We start from the raw sequence: 27,141 nt of genomic DNA on the forward strand, positions 1-27,141 counted from the left end.
GGCCAGGCAGAGCCCGCGGTGGGCGCGGGCCCGGCTCAGCAGCAGGGTGAGCACGCAGAGCCCGCTCAGCAGGGCCACCCACAGCGCCTGCGCCCCGAAGAAATGGTGCAGGGCCAGGAGCCCCCCGGCCGCCGCCCCCGCGTGCTTCCCGCCCCGCGGCAGCGCTGTGGCACGGCCGTCAGGGGGTGCCCCGAGCCGGCAGCACCCCCAAACATGGGGTCCTGAACCCCACACACCGGGGGGTCCTGAACCCCACACACGGGGGTCCTGAACCCCAAACCCCGGGGGTCCTGAACCCCAAACCACCAGCACCCCCACACACGGGGGTCCTGAACCCCAAACCCCGGGGGTCCTGAACCCCAAACCACCAGCACCCCCTCACACGGGGTCCTGAACCCCACACACGGGGTCCTGAACCCCAAACCCCGTGGGACCCTGAACCCGAAACCAGCAGCACCCCCACACCCGGGGGTCCCTGAACCCAAAACCTCAGGATCCCTGAAACCAAAAATGGCAGCGCCCCCCAAACCCCAGGGGGTCCTGAACCCCAAACCATGGGGATCCCTGAAGCCAAAACCCTGGGGGTCCCCGAACCCAAAACCGGCAGCACCCCCCACCACCCGGGGTCCTGAACCCCACACCCCGGGATCCCTGAACCCAAAACTGGCATGCCCCCCCAAACCCTGGGGGTCCCCAAACCCAAAACCCCCACACCCGGGGGCCCCTGAACCCCAAACCCCGGGATCCCTGAACCCTGAAACCGGCAACACCCCCACAGCCTGAGGGACCCTCACCTAAAACCCCCGGGTCTCTGAACCCAAAACCAGCAATGTCCCCCAAACCCTGGGGGTCCCTGAACCCAAAACCCCCAAACCCCAGGGGTCCCTGAACTCAAACCCGGTATCACCCCCCAAACCCTGGGTGTCCTCTCACCCAAAATCCTGGGTGTCCCCCTCACCCAAAATCCTGGGTGTCCCCTCACCCAAACCCCCCGTATCCCATCACCCAAACCCCAGCACTCCCCCCAGACCCCTCCCCAGATCCCCGAATCCCCCCCAGGTTCCCCCCAGTCCCCCGAGCCCCCCCAGACTCCACCGGCCGCCCCCCAGACCCTGGGGCCCATCCGGACCCCCGGGATCCCCCCTGACCCCCCGGGACCCCCCAGCTCCTCCCGACCCCTCCAGCCCTCTCAGCCACCCCCAGACCCCGAAATTCCCAAACCCCCCATAACCCCCAAAGCCCCGGGACCCCCCGACTCCCCCAGACCCCTGCATATCCCTCCACCCCCGGCCCCTCACGGAGCCGCAGCAGTACCCGGGACCCCCCAGATCCGCCCGATTCCCACACAGCCCCGGACCCCCCCCCAGACCCCGAAACACCCCGGACCCCCCCAGACCCCCGGCCGTCCCCAGAGCCCCGGAATCCCCCAGACTCCGGATGTCCCCCCCACCCCTCCGGCCTCCCCACAACCCTGGTTACCCCCAGCCCCTTGGGGGTCCCCCCGTGACCCCCCCGGACCCCGGAATCCCCAGACCCTCGGGTGTCCCCTCAGACCCCTCCAGCCTCCCCAGACCCCCGGACCACAGGAATCTCCGGACCCCCGGATGTCCCCCGAGCCCCTTGGGGGTCCCCCCAGACCCCCTGACCCCCCCGGACCCCGGAGCCCCCAGACCCTCGGGTGTCCCCCCCACCCCTCCAGCTTCCCCAGACCCCCGGACCACAGGAATCCCCGGACCCCCGGATTTCCCCCCAGCCCATCGGGTGTCCCCCCACCCCTCCGGCCCTCCCCAGAACCCTGGTTGCCCCCAGCCCCTTGGGGGTCCCCCCCAGACCCCCTGACCCCCCCGGACCCCGGAATCCCCAGACCCTCGGGTGTTTCCCCAGACCCCCGGAACCCCCCAGACCCCCTGATCCCCCCGGACCCCCCAGATCCTCGGGTGTTCCCCCAGACCCCCGGACCACAGGAATGCCCGGACCCCCGGATGTCCCCCCAGACCCTTGGGGGTCCCCCCAGACCCGCGGCCTCCCCAGACCCCCGGTTCCCCCGGCCCCCCGGTGCCCCCGGCCCCGGTGCCCTGTCCCCCCTGGGCCCCACTCACGCAGCCGGTGCAGCAGCCGCGCCCCGAGGCAGAGCAGCAGCAGCGGCCAGAGCTGGGCCAGGCCCTGCCGCGCCGTGGGCACCACGCAGCCGGGCAGCACCTGCGCCGCGAACTCTCGCGGGGGCAACGCCGCCATCCCGACCCGAGCGGGGCTCGCTGCGTGCCGGGACCCCCCCAAAAACCCAAAAAAAAACCCCAAAAAACCCCAAAATCCCCCCAAATCCCCCGCCCGCGCCTCGCCCGGCGCCGCCGCCCGCCCGCCTAAGGGGAAAGGGGCGGGGCCCCCGCGCCCACCAATCAGCGCCCTCCGTCCCGCCCAGCGCAGCGGCGCTGACCAATCAGAGCGCGGCGCGGCCAAATGGCGGCGCGCGACGGGGCGGCCGTTGCCAGGGGCGGGGCGCGGTTGCCGGGGAGCGGGGGATGCCGGGGGGGCGGGGTCTGGTTGTTAAGGGGCGGGGCTCTGTTGCTATGGGCGGGGACTAGTTGCCGGGCACTATCTCCTGTTGCTAGGGTCGGTTGCGTTGCTAGGGGCGGGGCCTAACCGGGCTGCTTGCTAGGACGCAGTGAGGGATGCTAGGGGCGTGGCCTGTTGCCAGGGTGCGCGTTGCTAGGGGCGGGGCCTAATTGCCCGGAGCGGGGCGCTATTGGCTGTTGCCAGGGCCGGTTGTCAGGGGCGGGGCCTATCGCCATGGTAACCAGGTGCCGCGGGCGCCGCGCGGTGCACTGTGGGCCGGTGGCGGTCCGAGCCGGCCCACAGTGCCCCGCGGCAGCGGCATGGAGCAGTACATCGTGCTGGGGCCGCATCGGCGAGGGCGCGCACGGCGTCGTGTTCAGGGCCAAGCACCGCGAGGTGCGGCCGCGCCCGCGCTCTGGGGCCGCGCCCGGGCTGTGGGGCCGGGGCCGGGCTGGGGGAGTGTGGGGATGTAGGGCTGTGGGATTGTGGGGCTGGGGTTGGGCTGTGGGGCCAGGCTGTGGGACTGTGGGGCCGATATCGGGCTCTGGGTCTGTGGTGTTGTGGTGTCGAAGCTGGGCAATGGTGCCGGGCTGTGGGGCTGGGTTTGGGTTGTGGTGCCGGGCTCTGGGGCTGGACTCTGGGGCTGAGGGGCTGGGGTCAGACTGTGGGGCCAGGGTTGGGTTGTGGGGCTGTGGGGATGCAGGGCTGTGGGATTGTGGGGCTGGGGTCGGGCTGTGGAACTGTGGGGCTGTGGGGCTGGGTTTTGGTTGTGGGGCCGTGTTGTGAGGCTCTGGGGCCAGGGTTGGGCTCTGAGACTGTGGGATTGTGGGGCTGTGGGACTGTGGGGCCGGGCTCTGGGGCTGAGGGGCCGGGGTCGGACTGTGGGGCTGGGTTGTGGGGCCAAGTTGTGGGGCTGGGGTCAGGCTGTGGGTCTGGACCTGGGCTGTGGGGCCGGGGTTGGGCTGTGGGGCTGGGTTTGGGTCGTGGGGCCAGGTTGTGGGGCCAGGGTTGGGCTGTGAGGCTGTGGGGCCGGGCTGTGGGGCCGGGGTCAGGCTGAGGGGCCGGGGGTCCCGGCCAGCCCCAGGCCCCTGCCTGACCCCCGTGCCCCCAGACCGGGGAGCTGGTGGCTCTCAAGAAGGTGCCGCTGCGGCGCCCCGAGGAGGGGCTGCCCCCCCAGACCCTGCGCGAGATCAAGGCCCTGCGCGAGATGGAGGCCCACCCCCACGTGAGAGACCCCCCGGCCCCCCAAACCCGGGCCCCGAGCCCCTGTGCCCCCCCGAGCCCCTCTCGGTGCCCCCTCAGTCCCTGGTGCCCCCCGAGCCCCTGGTGCCCCCCCAAGTCCCTCGTGCCCCCTCTGAGCCCCTCTCGGTGCCCCCTCAGTCCCTGGTGCCCCCCGAGCCCCTGGTGCCCCCCGAGCCCCTCCCGGTGCCCCCCAGCAGGACGTGGGGTCCCCCCTCCCCCCACAATCCTGGGTGTCCCCAGTAAGGCCCCCCTGTGCCCCCCCAGGCCGCCTGTCCCCCCAGTTCAGGGGTCCCCCCTTCTTTAGAGTCCCCGTGTCCCCCCAGTTTCGGTGTCCCCTCCCCCAGCTGAGCCCACTCCAATCGCAGAGTCCCCCGAGTGTCACTGTCCCCGGTGTCCCCGGTGTAACCCATGTCCCTGTCAGATGTCCCTGCTGTCCCCGCTGATGTCCCTTTGCTGTTCCTCCCAGGTGTCACTGTCCCTGCTGTCCCCTCAGGTGATCCTGCTCCAATCCCACTGTCACCTCACTGTCTCTGCTGTCCTTGGTGATGTCCCCTTGCTGTCCCTCTGCTGTCCCTGGTGATGTCCCCTTGCTGTCCCTCTGCTGTCCCCACTGTCGCTGGTGATGTCCCCTTGCTGTCCCTCTGCTGTCCCTGGTGATGTCCCCTTGCTGTCCTCACTGTTTCTCTGATGTCCCCATCACTGTCCCGCAGGTGAATTGGCTCCAATCCCACTGTCCCCCCCAGATGTCACTGTCCCCCCAGGTGTCACTGTCCCCTGATGTCCCCGCTGTCCCCGCAAGTGTCACTGTCCCCCTGTAGGTGTCACTGTCCCCCCCCCAGGTGTCAGTGTCACTGTTCCCCCAGATGTCACTGTCTCCCTGTAGGTGTCACTGTCCCCCCCAGGTGTCACTGTCCCCTGATGTCCCCGCTGTCCCCCCCGGTGTCACTGTCCCCCCAGGTGTCACTGTCCCCTGATGTCCCCGCTGTCCCCCCGGTGTCACTGTCCCCTGATGTCCCCGCTGTCCCCGCAGGTGTCACTGTCCCCCTGTAGGTGTCACTGTCCCCCCCGGTGTCACTGTCCCCCCGGTGTCACTGTCCCCTGATGTCCCCGCTGTCCCCGCAGGTGATCCGGCTCCGGGCCGCCTTTGCCCAGGGCCCCGCGGTGGTTCTGGCCCTGGAGCTGCTGGTGGGGGGACCTGGGGGGGCTCCTGCGCGCGGCCCCCGCCCCGCTGCCCCCGGCCCGCGTCAGGGCCCTGCTGGCCATGACCCTGCGGGGGCTGGGCCACGTGCACGGCCAGCGCCTGCTGCACCGGGTGAGACACCCCGAAAACGGGATAGGGAACCCCAAAAACGGGGGTGGGGACCCCAGAAATGGGGATGGGAACCCCAAAAACGGGGATGGGCTGGGCCACGTGCACGGCCAGCGCCTGCTGCACCGGGTGAGACACCCCGAAACGGGGTGAGGGACCCCAGAAATGGGGATGGGGACCCCAAAAACGGGAATGGGAACCCCAAAAATGGGATTGGGGCTGGCCACGTGCACGGCCAGCGCCTACTGCACTGGGTGAGCCCCAAAACGGGGTGAGGGACCCCAAAAACGGGGATGGGGACCCCAAAAACGGGGATGGGAACCCCAAAAACGGGAATGGGGACCACAGAAATGGGGGGGGGAAACCCAAAATGGGAATGGGCTGGGCCACGTGCACGGCCAGCGCCTGCTGCACCGGGTGAGACACCCCGAAACGGGGTGAGGGACCCCAAAAACGGGAATGGGGACCCCAAAAACGGGGATGGGAACCCCAAAAACGGGGATGGGAACCCCAAAAATGGGATTGGGGCTGGGCCACATGCACGGCCAGTGCCTGCTGCACCGGGTGAGACACCCCGAAAAACAGGGTGAGGGACCCCAAAAACGGGGATGGGGACCCCAAAAACGGGGATGGGAACCCCAGAAATGGGATGGGGGCTGGGCCACGTGCACTGCCAGCGCCTGCTGCACCGGGTGAGACACCCCAGAAACGGGAATGGGAAGCCCAAAAATGGGGATGGGGAACCCCAGAAATGGGGGGGGGAAACCCAAAATGGGAATGGGCTGGGCCACGTGCACGGCCAGCGCCTGCTGCACCGGGTGAGCCCCAAAACGGGGGGGGGGACCCCAAAAACATGAGGAGACGTCAGGAATGGGGAGACTCCAGACTCCAGGGGTGCTGAGTGAGGGACCCCAAAATAAGGGGGGGACCCCAAAAATGGGGGGAGCCCTGAAACTGGAGGGGGACCCTGGGACTGGGGGGGAGGCACCTCCCACCCCACATGAGCACCCCAAAACTGGATGGGGAACCCCAAAACCGGGGCGGGGGGGAGGTTCAGACAGCTGCAGGACACCCCAAAACCGGGCTGGGCACATGGAGGGACCCCAGTATCTGCAGGGGGGGCTGCGGGTGTTGGAGCACCCCAAAATCGAGGGGGGCACCCCAATGCCTGGGTGGGGACCCACAGTCTGGAGGTGTTCCCGGTCTGGGGGGGTTCCCCGAGTGTTGGGGACCCCCCCTGAGGCCGTTTTTGGGGTGCAGGACCTCAAACCGGCCAATCTGCTGCTGGACAGCGCCGGCCGCCTCAAGCTGGCGGATTTCGGGCTGGCGCGGGTGCTGGGCCCCCCCTCGGGGCGCCCCTACAGCCACCAGGTGGCCACCAGGTACGGGGTTTTGGGGTGTCCCCCCCCCCGGCGTGCCAGGGTGCCCCCCCAAAAGCCGGGGCCCCCCCTGACCCCCGTTCTGCAGGTGGTACCGAGCCCCCGAGCTGCTCTACGGCGCCCGGCACTACGACGAGGGCGTGGATTTGTGGTGAGTGCCCGCTGTTGGGGGGCTCCCCCCGGGATTTTGGGGGCCCCCCTGGGATTTTGGGGGTCCTTCCCAGGGTCTTGGGGGTCCCCACTCACCCCTTGTCCAGCCCTGCTTGATGTGGGGTCCCCCTTTTGGGTTTTGTAGATCCCCCCATTCCTCCACCCTGTAATTCTGTCTTTGGTCCTTGGGTGTCCCCCTGGGATTTTGGGGTGTTCCCCTGGCATTTTGGGGTGTCCCACTGGGTTTTGGGGTATCCCCCTGGCATTTTGGGGTGTCCCACTGGGTTTTGGGGGTCCCCCTGTGATTTGGGGGCATCTTGTGTTTTTGGGGGGGGTCCCCGTGGGTTTTGGGGTCCCTCCTGTTGGATGCCAGGTGTTCCCCATTTCTGGGTTCCTCCCTGGGATTTTTAGGGCCCTCCCCCGGATTTGGGGGGGTCCCTCTGGGATTTCGGGGATCCCCTGGGATCGGGGGGTCCCCCTGGGATTTCGGGGATCCCTCTGGGATTTTTGGGATGTTCCCCTGGGATTTTGGGGATTCCCTGGGATTGGAGAGATCCTTGTGGGATTTTGGGGATCCCCTGGGTCTGGGACAGAGGGGGGTCACTGTGGGATTTTGGGGGTCCCCTGGGGTCGGGGTGTTCCCTGTGGGATTTTGGGGTTCCCTGTGGGATTTGGGGGTCCCTGTGGGATTTGGGGTCCTTGTGGGATTTGGGGGTCCCTGTGGGATTTTGGGGTCTCCTGGGATTGGGGGGTTCCTAGTGGGATTTTGGGGTTCCCTGTGGGATTTTGGGGATCCCCTGGGGTCGGGGTGTTCCCTGTGGGATTTGGGTTCCCCGTGGGATTTGGGGTCCCTGTGGGATTTGGGTTCCCCGTGGGATTTGGGGTTCCCTGTGGGATTGGGGTCCCTGTAGGATTTGGGGTCCCCGTGGGATTTGGGGGTCCCTGTGGGGTTTGGGGGTCCCTGTGGGATTGGGGTCCTGTGGGGTTTGGGGGGTCCCTGTGGGGTTTGGGGTCCCTGTGGGATTTTGGGGGTCCCCGTGGGATTTGGGGTCCCTGTGGGGCTTGGGGTCCCTGTGGGGTTTGGGGGTCCCTGTGGGGTTTGGGGTCCCCCTGAGCCGCTCCCCCCAGGGCCGTGGGCTGCATTTTCGGGGAGCTGCTGACGCTGTCGCCGCTGTTCCCGGGCGAGAACGACATCGAGCAGCTGTGCTGCGTGCTGCGGGCGCTGGGCACGCCCAGCCCGCGGGACTGGCCGGTACTGGGAGGGACTGGGAACACTGGGAGGGACTGGGGGGCGACTGGGAGAGGGGACTGGGAGGGACTGGGGGCAACTGGGAGAGGGACTGGGGGGCACTGGGAGGGACTGGGAGCAACTGGGAGAGGGACTGGGGGCACTGGGAGGGACTGGGAGAGGGACTGGGGGGCACTGGGAGGGACTGGGGATACTGGGAGAGGAACTGGGGGGGACTGGGGCACTGGGAGCCACTGGGAGAGGGACTGGGGGCACTGGGAGGGACTGGGAGGGAATGGGAGGGAGTGGGAGAGGGACTGGGGGCACTGGGAGAGGGACTGGGGGCACTGGGAGGGACTGGAGAGGGACTGGGGCACTGGGAGGGACTGGGGATACTGGGAGAGGAACTGGGGGGGACTGGGGGCACTGGGAGCCACTGGAGAGGGACTGGGGGGCACTGGGAGGGACTGGGAGGGAATGGGAGGGAGTGGGAGAGGGACTGGGGGCACTGGGAGAGGGACTGGGGGCACTGGGAGTGGACTGGGAGAGGGACTGGGGACACTGGGAGGGACTGGGAGAGGGGACTGGGGGCACTGGGAGAGACTGGGAGGGACTGGGAGAGGGACTGGGAGGGACTGGGGACACTGGGAACATTGGGAGGGACTGGGAGGGAACTGGGACAGGGGCAGGAGGGCACTGGGAGGCATTGGGAGTGCTGGGGAGACGCTGGTGCTGCACTGGTTTATACTGGTCTGTACTGGTTTACGCTGGTCAGTGGTAGTTTATACTGCTCTGTGCTAGTTTATATTGGTGCATAGTGGTTTGCACTGTTTGTACTGGTCTATACTGGTTTATGCTGGTCCATACCTGTTTGTACTGGTGTATGGGGTGCATACTGGTTTGGGTTAGTTTATACTGGTGCATACTGGTTGGCACTACTTTGTACTGGTCTGTACTAGTTTATACTGGTTTTTTATTGGCCCACCCTGGTCTATACTGGTCCATGCTGGTCTGTACTGGTATATACTGGTTTATGCTGGTTTGTATTGGTTTACACTGGCCCATACTGGTTTGCACTGGTTTACACTGGTCCATACTTGCCCACACTGGTTCATACTGGTTTGTACCGCCCCATACTGGTCCATACTGCCCCGCACTGGTCCATACTCATCTATACTGGTTTGTACTGGTCCGTACTGCCCCACACTGATCCACGCTGATCCATACTGGTCCATACTGGTTCGCGCCACTGCGCGCCTGCCTGGTCCAGTTCATACTGGTCTGTACTGGTCCATACTGGTTCCTGTCCCTGCAGGAGCTGTTAGAGCTGCCAGATTTCTCCAAGCTGCGGATTTGTACTGTCCTGCACTGGTCCATACGGGTTTATACTGGTCCATACTGGTTTATGTTGGTCCATACCAGCCCATACTGCTTTATAGTGTTCCATACTGGTTTATGCTGGTTCTTACGAGTACATACTGGTTTTATAGTGGTCCATACTGCTTTATGCTGGTCTATACTGGCCTATACTGGCCTATACTGGTTTATGGTGGTCCATACTTGTTCCTGTCCCTGCAGGAAGCTGTTAGAGCTGCCAGATTTCCCAAGCTGCAGGTCTGTACTGGCCTGCACTGGTCCATACTGGTTTATACTGGTCCATACTGGTTTATGCTGGTCCATACTGCTTTATGCTGGTCTGTACTGATCCATACTGGTCCATACTGGTCTGTACTGGTCCGTACTGGTGGCTGTCCCCGCAGGAGCTGTCGGAGCTGCCGGATTTCCCCAAGCTGCGGTTCCGGCCCGCGGGCGGCGCCGCCGCTGGCAGCAGCTGGTGCCGGGCGCGGAGCCGGCTGCGCTGGACCTGCTGCGGCGGCTGCTGCGCTACCGGGCACGGCTGCGCCCGCGGGCACACCAGGTACTGGGGGGACTGGGAACTGGGGGGACTGGGGGGACTGGGGGTACCCCTAATGGAGCCCCTGGACCTGCTGCTGCGCTACCGCGGCACGGCTGCGCCCGCGGGCACACCAGGTACTGGGACTGGGAACTGGGGGGACTGGGGTAACTGGGGGGGAACTGGGTTACCCCTGATGGAGGCCCCTGGACCTGCTGCGGCGGCTGCTGCGCTACCGGGCACGGCTGCGCCCGCGGGCACACCAGGTACTGGGGGAAACTGGGAACTGGGGGGACTAGGAACTGGGGAGAATGAGGGAACTGGGAACTGGGGGAACTGGGAACTGGGGGAACTGGGGGAATGGGATACCCCCATTGGCCACACTGGACCTGCTGCGGCGGCTGCTGCGCTACCCGGGCACGGCTGCGTCCCCGGGCACACCAGGTACTGGGGGGGACTGGGAAACTGGGGGGACTGGGGGGGAACTGGGGGTACCCCTAATGGAGCCCCTGGACCTGCTGCGGCGGCTGCTGCACTACCGGGGCACGGCTGTGCCCCCGGGCACACCAGGTACTGGGGACACTGGGAACTGGGGGGACTGGGGAGACTGGGATATCCTCATTGGCCAGGCTGGACCTGCTGCGGCGGCTGCTGCGCTACCGGGCACGGCTGCGCCCGCGGGCACACCAGGTACTGGGGGGACTGGGAACTGGGGGGGACTGGGAACTGGGGAATGAGGGAACTGGGAACTGGGGGAACTGGGAACTGGGGGAACTGGGAACTGGGGGAACTGGGGGGAATGGGATACCCCCATTGGCCACACTGGACCTGCTGCAAATGGCTGCTGTGGCACCGGGCACCGCTGCGCCCGCGGGCACACCAGGTACTGGGGACACTGGGGGGACTGGGAACTGGGGAATGGGGGAACTGGGGAGACCGGGGAGACTGGGGAATGGGAAATTGGGAGAACTGGGAACTGGGGGGGAATGGGGGAACTGGGAACTGGGGGGAATGGGATATCCCCATTGGCCACACTGGACCTGCTGCAATGGCTGCTGTGGCACCGGGCACAGCTGTGCCTCCGGGCACACCAGGTACTGGGGGGACTGGGAACTGGGAACTGGGGAATGGGGGAACGGGGGCACTGGGGAATGGGAAATGGGAACTGGGGAATGGGGGGAACTGGGGGAATGGGGGGAATGGGATACCCCAGATTGGCCAGGCTGGACCTGCTGCTGCGCTACCGGGCACGGCTGCGCCCGCGGGCAGACCAGGTACTGGAACTGGGAACTTGGGAATGGGAACTGGGGAATAGGGGAACTGGGAGAACTGGGGGGAATGGGATACCCCCAGACTGGCCACACTGGACCTGCTGCAGCAGCTGCTGCGGCACCGGGCACGGCTGCGCCCGCGGGCACACCAGGTACTGGGGGGACTGGGAACTGGGGGGACTGGGAACTGGGGAATGAGGGAACTGGGAACTGGGGGGAACTGGGAACTGGGGGAACTGGGGGGAATGGGATATCCCCATTGGCCACACTGGACCTGCTGCGGCGGCTGGTGCGCTACCGGGCACGGCTGCGCCCGCGGGCACACCAGGTGCTGGGGGGACTGGGGAACTGGGGGGACTGGGGTAACTGGGGGGGAACTGGGGTACCCTGATGGAGCCCCTGGACCTGCTGCGGCGGCTGCTGCGCTACCCGGGCACGGCTGCGCCCCCGGGCACACCAGGTACTGGGGGAACTGGGGGAACTGGGGAATGGGGAACTGGAGGGAATGGGGGAACTGGGGGAACTGGGATATCCCCATTGGCCACACTGGACCTGCTGCAATGGCTGCTGTGGCACCGGGCACGGCTGCGCCCCCGGGCACACCAGGTACTGGGGGGGACTGGGAACTGGGGAATAGGGAATGGGGGAACCGGGGGCACTGGGGAATGGGAAATGGGAACTGGGGAATGGGGGAACTGGGGGGAATGGGGGGAATGGGATACCCCAAATTGGCCAGGCTGGACCTGCTGCTGCGCTACCGGGCACGGCTGCGCCCGCGGGCAGACCGGGTACTGGGACTGGGAACTGGGGGGACTGGGGGAACTTGGGAATGGGAACTGGGGAATAGGGGGACTGGAAGAACTGGGAGTAATGGGATATCCCAGATTGGCCACACTGGACCTGCTGCAGCAGCTGCTGTGGCACCAGGTACGGCTGCGCCCGCGGGCACGCCAGGTACTGGGACTGGGGGGACTGGGAGAACTGGGGGGAACTGGGGGAATGGGAGGACTGGGGGGAACTGGGGTACCCCTGATGGAGGCCCCCTGCCCCTCCTGTGGCAGCTGCTCAGGTACCGCCCCCCACCTGCAGCCACGGGCACGCCGGGTGTGGGGGTCCTGGGGGGCTCCAGGGGGGTTTGGGGGTCCCTGGCTGGAGCCTTGGCTCAGCCCCGCCTCCTGAGCCCCACAGGTGAGAGCCATGGGGAGGGTTGGGGGGGTCTGGGGGGTCCCAGGGGGCTGGGGAGGATTTTGGGGGGCTCCCAGGTGTGTTTGGGGGGGGTCCCAGGTGTGTTTGGGATGGGTCTCAGGTATATTTGGGGGGGTCCCAGGTGTGTTTGGGTGGGTCTCACGTGTATTTGGGGGGTCCCAGGTGTGTTTGGGGTGGGGTCTCAGGTGTATTGGGGGGGGTCCCAGGTGTGTTTTTTGGGTGTCTCAGGTGTGTTTGGGGGGTCTCAGGTGTGTTTTTGGGGTGTCTCAGGGTGTGTTGGGGGGGTCTGAGGGACTGATGGCCCCGGGACCCTCACTGGGGGGTCACTGAGGCCCCTCCCCCATTTTTGGGGGGGGTCCCGGCCCCCCCTGACACCCCCTTCCCCCCCCAGGCCCTGCTGCACCCCTTCTTCTTCGGGCCCCACGAGCTGACCCCACCCCCGCCCCCGGGGGGCTCCCGCAGCCCCCCGACTTCAGCCTGGACACGGCGCTGGAGCTGCCCCCCCGGGGGGGCCCTGGGACCCCTCCCCAGCCTGGGGGACCCCCACTGACCCCCCCCGGGGGGCCCTGGGACCCCCTCCCCCCAGCCTGGGGGACCCCTGAGACCCCCCCCAGGGACCCTGGGACCCCTCCCCCAGCCTGGGGGACCCCTGAGACCCCCCCAGGGACCCTGGGACCCCTCCCCAGCCTTGGGGAACCCCCCACTGCCCCCCCATGGGGGCTGGGGGACCCCTCCCCAAACTTGGGCACCCCTGGGAGACCCCCCACTGCCCCCCCATTGGTGACCCCTCCCCATTTTGGGGGACCCCGAGGAGTCCCCGGGGGGCTCTGGGACCCCTCCCCAGCCTGGGACTCCCCCCAGGGACCCCCCAGATTTCCCCCCGGATTTGGGGGGGACCCCAGACCCCCCCAGCCCCAAACCAGCGCCCCAGGAGCAGCAAAATCAGGGGGAATGTGACCCCAACCCCTCGGATTTGGGGTGGAAAATCTCAGATTTGGGGGTGAAAACGTCGGATTTGGGGCTGGAAGCTCGGCAGGAGATGAAAACCACCCAGGCTGGACCCAAAACCCCCCCAGATCTGAGCCCAAATCACAGGTGAGGGGGGAAAAAAATCCTCATTTTGGGGGTTGGAAACGTGGGGCTGGAAATTTTCAGTTTTAGAGTGAAAATTCCTGAGTTCTGTTACAAAATCCCCAATTGAGGCTGCAAATCTTCAGATTTAGAGGGAAAATTCTCAGGTTTACCTTGATAACCCCAAATTTAGATTTTATCTCCCAGTTTTGGGTTAGAACTGCTAACTTTGGGTGAAGATTGTGAATTTTGGGTTGAAGTTTGTGATTTTGAGCTGAAGTACCCAATTTTGGGGATTGGTGATGGAAGTTCCAGGCTGAAAATTCCAATTTTGAGCTGAAAACTTCCAGTTTTGGGGCTGGAAAACGCCAAATTTGGAATAAAAGGACTGATTTTGGTGCCAAAACTGAGAATTTTGGACCAAAAAATCTCCAAGTTTTGTTATTAAGTTCAAAATTCTCATTTTGGTGTCTGAAAGCCCCAAGCTGGGAGTGAATTTAGCAATTTTGGGTAAAACTGACTCATTTCAAGGTAAAACCACCCAGGTTTGGGACTCAGCTCCATTTCTCCTGAAAACCCAATTTTGTGTCCTGTAAATGCAAAATTTGGGGCTGAAATTCCTTTGGTTTGTTGCCAAAGAAATGAAATTAGGACTGAAAAATCCCCATTTTGATGCCAACATGGTGAATTTCAGGCTGAAAATCCCAAATTTTGCCTGAAAATGCTGGATTTTACCCTGAAACCTCAAATTTTGGGCTGAAACCCCTGATTTTTACCCTGAAATTCAAAATGTGTTGCTGCCAACTCCATTTTTCTCTCAAAAATGCTCTTTTTTTGATATATTGAGGCCTAAAAAATATCCAATTTGGGGCTCAAAATGCCTGTTCTGCTGCTGAAAAAAGGACCTTGAGGCGGAAAATCCCAAATTTTTACTAGAGAATGTCAAATGTCATGCTGGAAATGTGACTTTGGGGCCAAAACTGACAAATTTTAGGCTCACTTCCTTATTTTTTTCCTTGAAACCTCAAATTTTGGGGCTAAAAATGCCAAATTCACTGTTGAAACCCCCAGTTTTTGAAAAAAAAAAAAAAAAAAAAAAAAAAAAAGAAAAATTCAGACTGAAAATTGCGAATTTTGAGCTGAAAACTTCACATTTGAGCCTGGAAGATCCTGAAGTTTGGGCCAAAATCCCCAAATTTGGGTGTCAGAGATCAATATTATGCTAAAAGCTCTGAAATTTGGGGTGTCAGTCTGGAATTTAGGGGTGTCAATCTGGAATTTGGGGTGCCATTCCCATTTTGAGGTGCCAGTATGGAATCTGGGGGTGTCTCTCCCCATTTTGGGGTGTCTCTCCCGGTTTTGGGGTGCCAGTGTGGAATTTGGGGTGTCTCTCCGGGTTTTGGGGTCTCCCTCCCGGTTTTGGGATGTCTCTCCCGATTTTGGGGTGTCTCTCCCCAATTTTGGGGTGTCCCCTCCCCCGTTTTGGGGCATCTCTCTGGGTTTTGGGGTGTCTCTCTTTGTTTTGGGCTGTCTCTGTGGGTTTTGGGTGGTGTCCTCTCCCGGTTTTGGGGTGTCTCTCTCCATTTTGGGGTGTCTCTCTGTGTTTTGGGGTGTCTCTCCCGGTTTTGGGGTGTCCCTCTCCATTTTGGGGTGTCTCTCTGTGTTTTGGGGTGTCTCTCTCCATTTTGGGGGTGTCTCTCCATTTTGGGGGTGTCTCTCTGGGTTTTGGGGTGTCTCTCCCGGTTTTGGGGTGTCCCTCTCCATTTTGGGGTGTCTCTCTGTGTTTTGGGGTGTCTCTCTCCCATTTTGGGGTGTCTCTCTGGGTTTTGGGGGTGTCCCCTCTCCATTTTGGGGTGTCTCTCCCGGTTTTGGGGGTGTCTCTCTCCATTTTGGGGTGTCTCTCGGTTTCGGGGCGCGCTGGCCTGCAGGCCCTGCCCCCTCTCTGGCCGGGGCTGATAAAGGGCCCCGGCCCCGCCCGGCCCCCCCAGACCAACCGCCGGGGGCCCCAAAATCTGATAAGGCCTTATCAGCGCCGGGCAGCCCCGGGGCCGTTACCGCCCCCGGCCCGAAACGCCCCAAAACCCCCCAGAGCGCCCCAAAAGCCCCAAATCCCCCGAAGCCCCCGGGCCCGCGGCACCAGTGTGAGCTCTGCTCCCCCAAACCCCCCGGGACCCCCCGGTTTTGGGGTGTGCGAGGTGGGGGGAAGGGGGGCGGGGGGGGGGGTGTCCGTCTGTCCGGCCGGGGGGGGACAGGGACGGGGACAGGGCGGATCCAGGTCAGGGACCCCGCCCGGGTTTGGGGGTTCAGGGGGGGTCTGGGGGGAGGGACCCCAAAACAGCCCCCCCGGGGGTCGGGGAGGGGTCTGGGTGGGGCTTGGGGGGGCACCCGGGGGTGGGGGGGGGGGTCCCTTGTTTGGGGGTTTGGGAGTCCCCCAGTTTTGGGATTTGGGGGGTCGAGGATCCCCGGTTTGGGGATTTGGGGGTTCGGGGGGTACCCAGGGAGTCGGGGGGTCCCTGGTTTGGGGATTTGGGGGTTCGGGGGGTACCCAGGGGGTCGGGGGTTCCCGATTTGTGGGGTTTCGGGGTCCCCGGTTTGGGGGTCCCCGGTTTGGGGGTCCCCAGGGCTTGGGGCCACCCGGGGGCTTGGGGGGTCCCAAGGGGTTTTTGGGGATTTCGGGCTTTGGGGGTCCCCAGGAGTTTGGGATTCCCAGGTTTGGGGTTTTGGGGGTCCCCAGGGTTTGGGGGGTGCTGGGGGGTCAGGGATCCCCAGTTTGGGGTCCCCAGGGGTTTGGGGGTGCCCGGAGGTTCAGGGATCCCCAGGTTTGGGGGATTTTGGGGTTTTGGGGATCCCCAGTTTGGGGTGGTCAGGGTTTGGGGGCACCGGGGATTTGGGGGGTTCCCAGGGGTTTGGGGATTTTGGGGTTCGGGGGCACCAGGGGGTTTGGTGGGGTCCCCAGTTTGGGGATTTCGGGATTTGGGGGTCCCCAGGGTTTGGAGGCACCTGAGGGTTTGGGACCCCCCAGTTTGGGGGCACCCAGGGTTTTGGGGGGGTCCCCAGTTTGGGGATTTTGGGGTTCGGGGGCACCCAGGGTTTTGGGGGGTCCCCGGTTTGGGGATTTTGGGGTTTGGGGATTCCCAGTTTGGGGGGGTCAGGGTTTGGGGGTCCCCAGGGATTCGGGACCCCCCCAGTTTGGGGGTTCCAGAGAGTCAGGGGCTGGTTTGGGGTGGCAGCCAAGGGTGCAGGACCCCCCAATTGTGGATCGGGGTTTGGGGGCACCCGGGGGTCCGGGAGAATTTGGGGGGGGCAGCTGTGACCCCCAGGGCTTGGGGACCCCCAATTCCCGATTCGGGGGAACCTGGAGAGTTTGGGGGGGCCCAGGGCATAATTTGGGGGGCACTGAGGGGGGTTGGCGTTTTGGGGTGCTGATCTGGGGTCCCTCAGGGATTTTGGGGTGCTCATGTGGGTTCACTCAGAAGTTGGGATTTTGGGGTGCTGTTTGGGGTCCCTCGGGGTTTTGGGGTGCCATTTGGGGTCAGGGTTTGGGGTGCTGTTTGGGGTCAGGGTTTTGGGGTGCTGTTTGGGGTCCCTCACGGTTTTGGGGTGCTAGTTTGGTGTCCCTCGGGGTTTTGGGGTGCTGTTTGGGGTCAGGTTTTGGGGTGTCGTTTGGGGTCAGGTTTTGGGGTGCTGTTTGGGGTCCCTCGGTGTTTTGGGGTTCTGTTTGGGGTCTCCCAGGATTTTTGGGTGCTGTTTGGGGTCAGGGTTTGGGGGTGCTGGTTTGGGGTCACTCAGTGTTTGTGTTTTGGTGCTGTTTGGGGTCTCTCAGGATTTGGGGTGCTGTTTGGGGTCCCTCGGGGTTTTGGGGTGCTGTTTGGGTCTCTCAGGATTTTGGGGTGCTGTTTGGGGTCAGGGTTTGGGGTGCTGTTTGGGGTCAGGGTTTGGGGTGCTGTTTGGGATCCCTCAGGTTTTGGGGTGCTGAGCCGGGCTCCCCGCAGGCACCCCCGGGTTGGGGTCCCCATGGAGTTTGTGACGCTGGGGGGGCCGGAGGGGCCCCCCCCGTTCCCCGACGAGGCCGGAGCCTTCCTGGGGCTGGGGGCGCCGAGGGGCTGGAGCCGGGGGGGCTGCTGGGCCCCTTCCCCCCCGCCAGGTACCCCGTGTCCCCCTGTGTCACCTGTGCCACCTGTGCCACCCCTATGTCACCTGTGCCACCCCCTGTGTCACCTGTGCCACCCCCCCGTGTCACCCCCCGTGTCACCCCCCCCGTGTCACCCCCCCGGGGCATCTCTGTCACCCTCTGTGTCACCTGGGTCACCCCTGTGCCACCCCATCACCCCCATGTCACCTGTGCCACCCCCTGTCCCTCCAAACCCCTCTGTCCCCCGCTGTCCCCCTCTGTCCCCTCCCCATCCCCCCCTGTCCCCCCCCCGTCCACTCTGTCTCCCCCTGGTGTCCCCCTGTGTCCCCTGTGTCCCCCCCAAAGCCCCACAACCCCGCCGTGTCACCTCATGACCCCGTGGCTGTGTCCCCCCGTCACCCTGTGTCCCCTCCATCCCCCCATGTCCCCAGTGTCCCCAGTGTCCCTACACACGTCCCTGTGCCCTTCCCCATGTCCCCCTGGGCCACCCCTCACTGTCCCCAAACCCCACTGTCCCCAATGTCCCCACTGTCCCCAATGTCCCCATGTCCCCCCTGGGCCACGTCTCATTGTCCCCAAACCCCAATGTCCCAAATGTCCCCCTAGGCCACTCCACACCACTGTCCCCCAGTGTCCCCATGTGCCCCTGGGCCACCCCTCACCACTGTCCCCCAATGTCCCCAAGTCCCCATGTGCCCCTGGCAAGCTGGCCCTCCTTGTCCCTCCATGTCCCCCTGTCCCCCCGAGCCCCTCCCTCATCTCTGTCCCCCGTGTCCCCAATGCCCCGCTGCGCCCCCCATTGCTGTCCCCATGTCCCCGTGTTCCCCCGTCCCTAATGTCCCCCCAATGTCCCTCTGTGTCCCCCTGTCACTGATGTCCCAGTGCCCCACCATGTCCCCATGTCCCCATGTCCCCTTGTCCCCCAGTGCCCTCCCGTGTCCCTGCCGTTCCCCGTGTTCTGAATGTCCCCATGTCCCCCAATGTCCCCAATGCCCCCCCATGTCCCCCCGTACCCATGTCCCCATGTCCCCAATGCCCCCCGTGTCCCCAATGTTCCCCATGTCCCCAATGCCCCCCCCCAATGCCCCCCCGTGTCCCCAATGTTCCCCATGTCCCCAATCTCCCCCCCGTCCCCAAGTCCCCGACATCCCCCATGCCCCCAATGCCCCCCGGTGTCCCCCCTGTGTCTCTGATGTCCCCAATGTCCCCCCAATGCCCCCTGTGTCCTCTGTGTCCCCGTGTCTCTGACATCCCTGTGTCCCCAATGCCCCCCCCGTCCCCACTGTCCCCAATATCCCCCATTGCCCCCCCGTGTCCCCCCGTGTCGCTGATGTCCCCGTGTCCCCACTGTCCCAATGCCCCCCCGTGTCCCCAATGTCCCCACTGTCCCCCAATGTCCCCACTGTCCCCAATGTCTCCCCCCGTGTCGCTGATGTCCCCGTGTCCCCACTGTCCCCAATGCCCCCCCGTGTCCCCAATGTCCCCCACTGTCCCCAATGTCCCCCCCCGTGTCCCCAATGTCCCCCCCCGTGTCCCCCCCGTGTCGCTGACGTCCCCATGTCCCCAATGCCCCCCCCGTGTCCCTGTGTCTCTGATGTCCCCCCGTGTCCCCCCCCAATGTCCCCCCCTGTGTCTCTGATGTCCCCAGTGCCCCCGTGTCCCCAATGTCCCCCCGTGTCCCCCTGTCCCCTGACGTCCCCATGTCCCCCTGTGTCTCCAATGCCCCCCCCGTGTCCCCCCCGTGTCCCTGCTGTCCCTGACCTCCCCGATGCCCCCCCATGTCCCCAATGCCCCTGCAATGCCCCCCCGTGTCCCCCCCCCCGTTGTCCCTGACGTCCCTGTGTCCCCCCATGTCCCCAATGCCCCCCCATGTCCCCCCCCCATGTCCCTGATGTCCCCCGTGTCCCCCTGTGTCTCTGATGTCCCCAATGTCCCCCCCCCTGTCCCTGACGTCCCCGTGTCCCCAGGCCGCCTGTCCCTGGTGCCCTGGGCTGAGGGGGGGTCCCTGGGGGGGCCCCTCCTGGACCCCCTCCCCCCCCGGAGCCCCCCCGGTTCCTGGAGCTGCTGCAGCCCCCACCCCGGAGCCCCCCCCCCCGCGGGACCCCCCCCCTGCTGCCGCCCGCGCCCCCCCCCCTGCGGTGAGAGCGGGGACTGGGGGCACTGGGAGGGACTGGGAGGGACTGGGAGAGGGACTGGGGACACTGGGGATACTGGGAGAGGGACTGGGAGGGACTGGGGACACTGGGGATACTGGGGATACTGGAGAGGGGACTGGGAGGGACTGGGAGAGGGACTGGGGGCACTGGGGACACTGGGAGGGACTGGGAGAGGGACTGGGGACACTGGGGATACTGGGAGGGACTGGGGACACTGGGGATACTGGGGATACTGGGAGAGGGACTGGGGATACTGGGGATACTGGGGATACTGGAAGAGGGACTGGGATGGACTGGGAGGGACTGGGAGAGGGACTGGGGGACTGGGGATACTGGGAGGAACTGGGGGGGACTGGGAGGCTGGGAGCACTGGGGGGACTGGGAGGGACTGGGGGGGACTGGGAGCACTGGGGGGACTGGGAGGGACTGGGGGGGGACTGGGAGGGACTGGGGGGGACTGGGAGGGACTGGGAGCACTGGGGGGACTGGGAGGGACTGGGGGGGACTGGGGGGGACTGGGAGGGACTGGGAGCACTGGGGGGGACTGGGAGAGGGACTGGCGGTACTGGGAGGGATTGTGGGCTCACTGGGGGGCACTGGTTCATACTGGGATGTACTGGAAGCTTACTGGAGGTTTGTACTGGTTTGTAGTGGAGCTTGTACTGGTTTATACTGGGGCACAGATTGATCTGTGTTGGCTTGTACTGGTTGTACTGGTTTGTACTGGTCCATACTGGTTTATACTGGTGCCCTGCTGTTCCATAGCAGTCTGTACTGGTTTGTACTGTCCATACTGGTTTATACTGGTGCCTGCTGTTCCATAGCAGTCTGTACTGGTTTGTACTGGTCCATACTGGTTTATACTGGTGCCTGCTGTTCCATAGCAGTCTGTACTGGTTTGTACTGGTCCATACTGGTTTATACTGGTGCCTGCTGTTCCATAGCAGTCTGTACTGGTTTGTACTGGTCCATACTGGTTTATACTGGTGCCTGCTGTTCCATAGCAGTCTGTACTGGTTTGTACTGGTCCATACTGGTTTATACTGGTGCCTGCTGTTCCATAGCAGTCTGTACTGGTTTGTACTGGTCCATACTGGTTTATACTGGTGCCTGCTGTTCCATAGCAGTCTGTACTGGTTTGTACTGGTCCATACTGGTTTATACTGGTGCCTGCTGTTCCATAGCAGTCTGTACTGGTTTGTACTGGTCCATACTGGGGCCTGGGCTGGTTTATACTGGGGCACAGATTGTTTTGTGCTGGCTTGTATTGGTTTACACTGGTCTGTACTGGTTTATACTGGTCAGTACTGTGTCATGGAGATTGCTGTTGGTTTGTACTGGTTTATACTGGTGCGGGATATTCTATACTGGTCCGTACTGGTTTATACTGGAACTTGCTGTTCCATAGTGGTCCATACTGGTTTATACTGGTTGATACTGGGCAGAGTGTGGGAAGTGGGGGTGGGTACTGGGCTGCGTGCTCTGGTGGTCCAGGTGTGTTTATACTGGTCCGTACTGGTCCTTATTGGTCTGTACTGGTCTATAATGATCTGTACTGGTCCATAGTAGTCCATACTGGTCTATAATGATCTGTACTGGTCCGTACTTGTCCTTACTGGTCTGTACTGGTCCATACTGGTCCGTACTGGCTCTCACTGGCCCGTACTGGTCCTTACTGGCCCGTACTGGTCCGTACTGGTCCATACTGGTCCGTACTGGTCCATACTGGTCCGTACTGGTCCTTACTGGTCTGTACTGGTCCATACTGGTCCGTACTGGCTCTCACTGGCCCGTACTGGTCCTTACTGGTCCATACTGGTCCGTACTGGTCCATACTGGTCCGTACTGGTCCATACTGGCCTATATTGGTCCTTACTGGTCCGTACCAGCCCTCACTGGCCCGTACTGGTCTATAATAGTCCGTACTGGTCCATATTGGTCTATAATGGTCCATACTGGTCTATAATAGTCTGTACTGGCCCGTACTGGTCCTCACTGGTGCGCACTGGTCTATACTGGTTCGTACTGGTCCATACTGGTTCTCACTGGCCCGTACTGGTCCTTACTGGTCCGTACTGGTCCTCACTGGTGCGCACTGGCCTGTACTGGCCCGTACTGGTCCATACTGGTCCTCACTGACCCATACTGGTCCTTACTGGTCCGTACTGGTCTGTACTGGTCTATAATGGTCCGTACTGGTCCTCACTGGTGCGCACTGGTCTATACTGGCCCGTACTGGTCCGTACTGGTCCGTACTGGTCTATAATGGTCTGTACTGGTCTATACTGGTCCGTGCTGATCTATAACGATCTGTACTGGCCCGTACTGGTCCTTACTGGTCCTTACTGGTCCATACTGGCCCGTACTGGTCCTCACTGGTCCGTACTGGTCCCCGCAGAGGCGCGCGAGTGCGTGAACTGCGGGGCCACGGCGACGCCGCTGTGGCGCCGGGACGGCACCGGGCACTACCTGTGCAACGCCTGCGGGCTGTACCACCGCCTCAACGGGCACAACCGGCCCCTCATCCGCCCCAAGAAGCGCCTGGTCAGAGCCCCAAAATCACCCCGGGACCCCAAAAACACCCCGGGGACCCCAAAATAACCCCGGGACCCCAAAATACACCTGGGGGACCCCAAAAACACCCCGGGAACACCCCAATAACCCCGGGACCCCAAAAACACCCGGGGGACCCCAAAACCACCCCGGGAACACCCCAAAAACCCCGGGACCCCAAAAACACCCCGGGAATACCCCAAAAACCCCGGGACCCCAAAAACACCCCGGGAACACCCCAAAAACCCCGGGACCCCAAAAACACCCCGGGAATACCCCAAAAACCCGGGAACACCCCAAATAACCCCGGGACCCCAAAAACAACCCGGGAACACCCCAATAACCCCGGGACCCCAAAAACACCCGGGGGACCCCAAAATACACCCGGGGACCCCGGGAACACCCCAAAAACCCCGGGACCCTAAAAACACCCGGGGACCCCAAAATATCCCCGGGGACCCTGAAATAGCCCCGGGGAACCTAAAATAACCCCGGGGAACCCTAAAATAACACTGGAGAACCCTGAAAAATACCCCGGGGAACCCTAAAATAACACCAGGGACCCCAAAAACACCCCAGGGACCCCGAAATACCCCTGGGAACCCTAAAATAAACCTGGGAACCCTAAAATACACCCCGAGGACCCCAAAAACACACGGGGACCCTAAAATAACACCAGGGAAACCTAAAAATACCCTGGGAAACCTAAAATAACCCCGGGGACCCCAAAAACACCTGGGGACCCTAAAAATACCCTGGGGAACCCTAAAATACACCTGGGAACCCTAAAAATACACCTGGTACCCCAAAAACACCTGGGAACCCCAAAAATACACCTGGGAGCCCCTAAAATACACCTGGGAGCCCTAAAAACACCCTGGGACCCCATGTCTCCCAAGGACCCCCAAATTCCCCCAAATCCAAATCCCCCTCTAGTCCCTCCCAGCTACCCCCCCCAAACCCCACAAATCCCCCCAAAACTCCTCAAATTCCCCCAAACCCCTCACTACACCCCAAAACTCCCTCAAGTCCCTTTTAGTGCCCCCAACCCCTCCAAATCACCCCAAATCCCCTCAAGTTCCCCCAAACCCTCTCTAGTCCCCACAACCCTCCCCAAATCCCCCCAAACCCTTCCCTACACCCTGACTCCCTTTTACTCCCCCTAAACCCCCCTTCTCCCCCCAAAACCTCCCCAAATCCCCCCTGAACCCCCCTTACACCCCAAAATCCCCTCTAGTCCCCCCTCAAACCCCTCCAAATCCCCATCCAGCCCCCCATTACACCCCAAAATCCCTCAAACCCCTGCTTACACCCCCAAATCCCCATCCAGCCCCTCCAGACACCCCAAACCCCTCGTTACACCCCCAAATCCCCATCCAGCCCCCCCATTACACCCCAAAACCCCCAAACCCCTCCTTACCCCCCCAAATCCCCATCCAGCCCCCCCATTACACCCCAAAATCCCCGAAGCCCCTTCTTGCACCCCCAAATCCCCTTTTAGTCCCCCAAACCTTTCCTTATGGCCCCAAATCCACCCCAAACCCGCTCTGCTCCCCCAAACCCCTCTCAGTGCCCCCAATCCCCTCTCAGTGCCCCCAATCCCCTCTCAGTGCCCCCAAACCCCTCTCAGTGCCCCCAATCCCCTCTCAGTGCCCCCAAACCCCTCTCAGTGCCCCAATCCCCTCTCAGTGCCCCCAAACCCCTCTCAGTGCCCCCAAACCCCTCTCAGTGCCCCCAATCCCCTCTCAGTGCCCCCAGTCCCCTCTCAGTGCCCCCAAACCCCTCTCTGTTCCCCCAAACCTCGTTTACCAAACCCCAAATCCCCTCTTGGTGCCCCAAACCTCGTTTACCCAAACCCCAAATGCCCGACCCTTTCCCAGCTGGTGAGCAAACGCGCCGGCACCGTCTGCAGCAACTGCCAGACCAGCACCACCACGCTGTGGCGGCGCAGCCCCGCGGGGACCCGGTGTGCAACGCCTGCGGCCTCTACTACAAACTGCACCGGGTGAGGCACCCTAAATATCCCTAAATATCCATAAAATATCCCTAAATATCCCTAAATATCCCTAAAATATCCCTAAAACAACCCTAAATATCCCTGAACTGCCCCCCAACCCGGTGTGCCTCTACTACAAACTGCACCGGGTGAGGAACCCTAAATATCCATAAATATCCCTAAAATATCCCTAAATATCCCTGAACTGCCCCCAACCCGGTGTGCAACGCCTGCGGCCTCTACTACAAACTGCACCGGGTGAGGAACCCTAAATATCCATAAATATCCCTAAAATATCCCTAAATATCCCTGAACTGCCCCCAACCCGGTGTGCAACGCCTGCGGCCTCTACTACAAACTGCACCGGGTGAGGCACCCTAAATATCCCTAAATATCCATAAAATATCCCTAAAACATCCCTGAACTGCCCCCAACCCGGTGTGCAACGCCTGCGGCCTCTACTACAAACTGCACCGGGTGAGGAACCCTAAATATCCCTAAAATATCCCTAAAATAACCCTAAAATATCCCTGAGCCACCCCAAACCCCGCCTGCAATGCCTGCAGCCTCTACTACAAAACTGCACCGGGTGAGGAACCCAAAACCACCCTGAAACCACCCCAAAATATCCCCCAAATATCCATAAAATATCCCTAAATATCCATAAAATATCCCTAAATATCCACAAAATATCCCTAAAATATCCATGAGCCACCCCAAACCCCGCCTGCAACGCCTGCGGCCTCTGCTACAAACTGCACCGGGTGAGGGACCCCAAATGACCCTAAACCACCCCAAAATATCCCTGAGTCACCCCAAACCACAGCAGGACACCCAAACCCCCCAACCCCCCCCCGATTCTCGGCTCCAGGGGGCTGAGGGGGAGTGAGAAGGGATTTTTGGGGCTCCATCTCTGGGGGGGTGGGATCTCTGGGGGCGTCCAGACCCTGCCCCGGATTTGGGGACCCCCCCGGGATTTGGGGACCCGCCCCGGGATTTGGGGACCCCCCCCGGGATCTGGGGGACCTCTTCTGGATTTCAGGACCCCCCCTGGATTTGGGGACCCCCCGACATGTCAGCACCCTTCCCCAGATTTGGGAACACCCCCTGGGTTTTGGGACCCCCCTACTCGGATTTGGGCCCCCCCCCCCGGATTTGGGCCCCCCCCCCATTTTGGCCCCCCTGACCCGTGTCCCCCCAGGTGAACCGGCCGCTGACGATGCGCAAGGACGGCATCCAGACCCGCAACCGCAAGGTCTCGGCCAAGGGCAAGAAGCGGCGCCAAGGGGGGGGGCGCCGGGCCCGGGGGGGTCCCCGAACCCCCGGCGGGGCCCCCCCCTGCCCCCCCCCCCGCGCCCCCCCAGCCGCCCCCCGAGGACCCGGCCGCGCTCTTCGCCCTCGGGCCGCTGGTCCTGTCCGGGCACCTGCTGCCCTTCCCCGCCCCCGCCGCGCCCTTCCTGGGGGGCGACTTCGCGGCGCCCCCCGCCCCCGGCGCCGCGCCCCCCCGGGCTCAGCCCGCAGCTCTGACGGGGCGGCTCGGGACTCGTTCTCGGGGGGACGGGGGGTGGGGGCGGTGTTTGGGGGAACCGCAAAAATCCGCATTAAAGGCGCTCCCCCGCTGTGGACAACGTGTGGTTGGATCCAACATGGCGGCCTCCATGGGGCACGGCAATATGGCGGCTCTGGTGAGCCAGCCAACATGGCGGCCTCCATGGGGCACGGGCAATATGGCGGCTGTGGTGAGCACAGCCAACATGGCGGCCTCCATGGGGCACGGGCAATATGGCGGCTCCCACGAGCGCAGCCGACATGGCGGCCTCCATGGGGCACGGGCAATATGGCGGCTCCCACGAGCGCAGCCAACATGGCGGCCTCCATGGGGCACGGGCAATTGGCGGCTCCCACGAGCGCAGCCAACATGGCGGCCTCCATGGGGCACGGGCAATATGGCGGCTCCCATGAGCGCAGCCAACATGGCGGCCCCCGTGAGGGAGCACGGCCAACAAGGCGGGCCGTAAAGCGGCGGCCCCGCCTCTCATTGGACCACGCCCTTCATTGGACCACGCCCCGCAGAGCCACGCCCCTTCAGGCCACGCCCCGCGATTCGCGGAGCCACACCCCAGCCGCGGCAAGAACCACGCCCCCCTCATGGCCCCCGCCCCTTGCTCGCTCCTGCCCCGCCCGCCCTTGACGTCATCACGGCGCGCCTCGCGCCAGCGTCGCGCGGGGCTGCAGGTGAGCGCGGCGGCTCCGGCCCCGCCCGGGACCCCCCGGGACCCCCCGAGCCCCCCGGGACCCCCCGAGCCCCCCGAGCCCTCCCCGGCCCATGGAGCCCCGGGCCCGCCGCGCTCCCGCCGCCCGGCCCGCTCCCGCCCTCAGCCCGCTTTGTTCCCGCCCCCGGTGTCCCCCCGGTTTCCCTTAACGCGGGTCCTCCCGCGCCCCTCACGGTGTCCCCCCCTGTCCCCGCTGTCCCTAACCCGTGTCCCCCCCAGGCCCCTCACGGTGTCCCCCCCTGTCCCGGTGTCCCCCCGCTGTCCCTAACCCGTGTCCCCCCCTGTCCCCCCCGCTGTCCCTAACCCCTGTCCCGGTGTCCCCCGCTGTCCCTAACCCGTGTCCCCCCAGGCCCCCGCGATGCCCCCCCCCGCGCGCCGCTAGAGCCCCCCCGGCTGCCATGGTGAGAGGGGCGGGGCCAGCAGGGGCGGGGGCCTCGCGGGGCGGGGCTGGGTGTGGCCGGAGGCCCCCGCCCCCGACACGGAGCGTGGTCCGCGCGCGGAGGGGGCGGGGTGGAGGGGCGGGGCTTGAGGTGGGCGGTGTCTCATGGCCACGCCCAAGCCTCCCGACCATGCGGCTGACACGTGGTGGGGCGTGGCCTGCGTGGAGTGGGCGGGGTTAATGGGCGGGGCTTCCAGGCTCTGGAAGGCTGAAGGGGCGGGGCTGAAGGGGCGGGGCTCCGGGGTGTGGCTTTGCTGTGGGCGGGTTAGCGTGGGTGTGGTCCGCGGGC

General features: G+C 63.9%; 2 protein-coding genes across 2 annotated transcripts; both read left to right on the plus strand.

Moving 5' to 3' along the window:
• Positions 1 to 2,646: 2,646 nt before the first annotated feature.
• Positions 2,647 to 13,189, plus strand: LOC135292186 (cyclin-dependent kinase 20-like). Its single transcript, XM_064406422.1, is given in 13 exon segments — positions 2,647 to 2,894; positions 2,896 to 2,949; positions 3,665 to 3,778; positions 4,918 to 4,983; positions 4,985 to 5,107; positions 6,365 to 6,486; positions 6,572 to 6,634; positions 7,762 to 7,885; positions 9,622 to 9,684; positions 9,687 to 9,779; positions 12,624 to 12,687; positions 12,690 to 12,868; positions 13,094 to 13,189. Coding segments are annotated over 13 exon segments (1,182 nt in total). The 5' UTR covers positions 2,647 to 2,873.
• LOC135292187 (erythroid transcription factor-like) lies at positions 12,870 to 26,158 on the plus strand. The gene is given in 9 exon segments (XM_064406424.1): positions 12,870 to 13,327; positions 17,296 to 17,447; positions 19,403 to 19,449; positions 19,452 to 19,564; positions 21,982 to 22,135; positions 24,025 to 24,091; positions 24,094 to 24,149; positions 25,342 to 25,425; positions 25,427 to 26,158. Coding segments are annotated over 9 exon segments (1,461 nt in total). The 5' UTR covers positions 12,870 to 13,271.
• The last annotated feature ends 983 nt before the right edge of the window (positions 26,159 to 27,141 follow it).

The sequence above is a fragment of the Passer domesticus genome, unplaced genomic scaffold (genome assembly GCF_036417665.1).
Source record: "Passer domesticus isolate bPasDom1 unplaced genomic scaffold, bPasDom1.hap1 HAP1_SCAFFOLD_229, whole genome shotgun sequence".
NCBI classification, from domain to species: Eukaryota; Metazoa; Chordata; class Aves; order Passeriformes; family Passeridae; genus Passer; species Passer domesticus.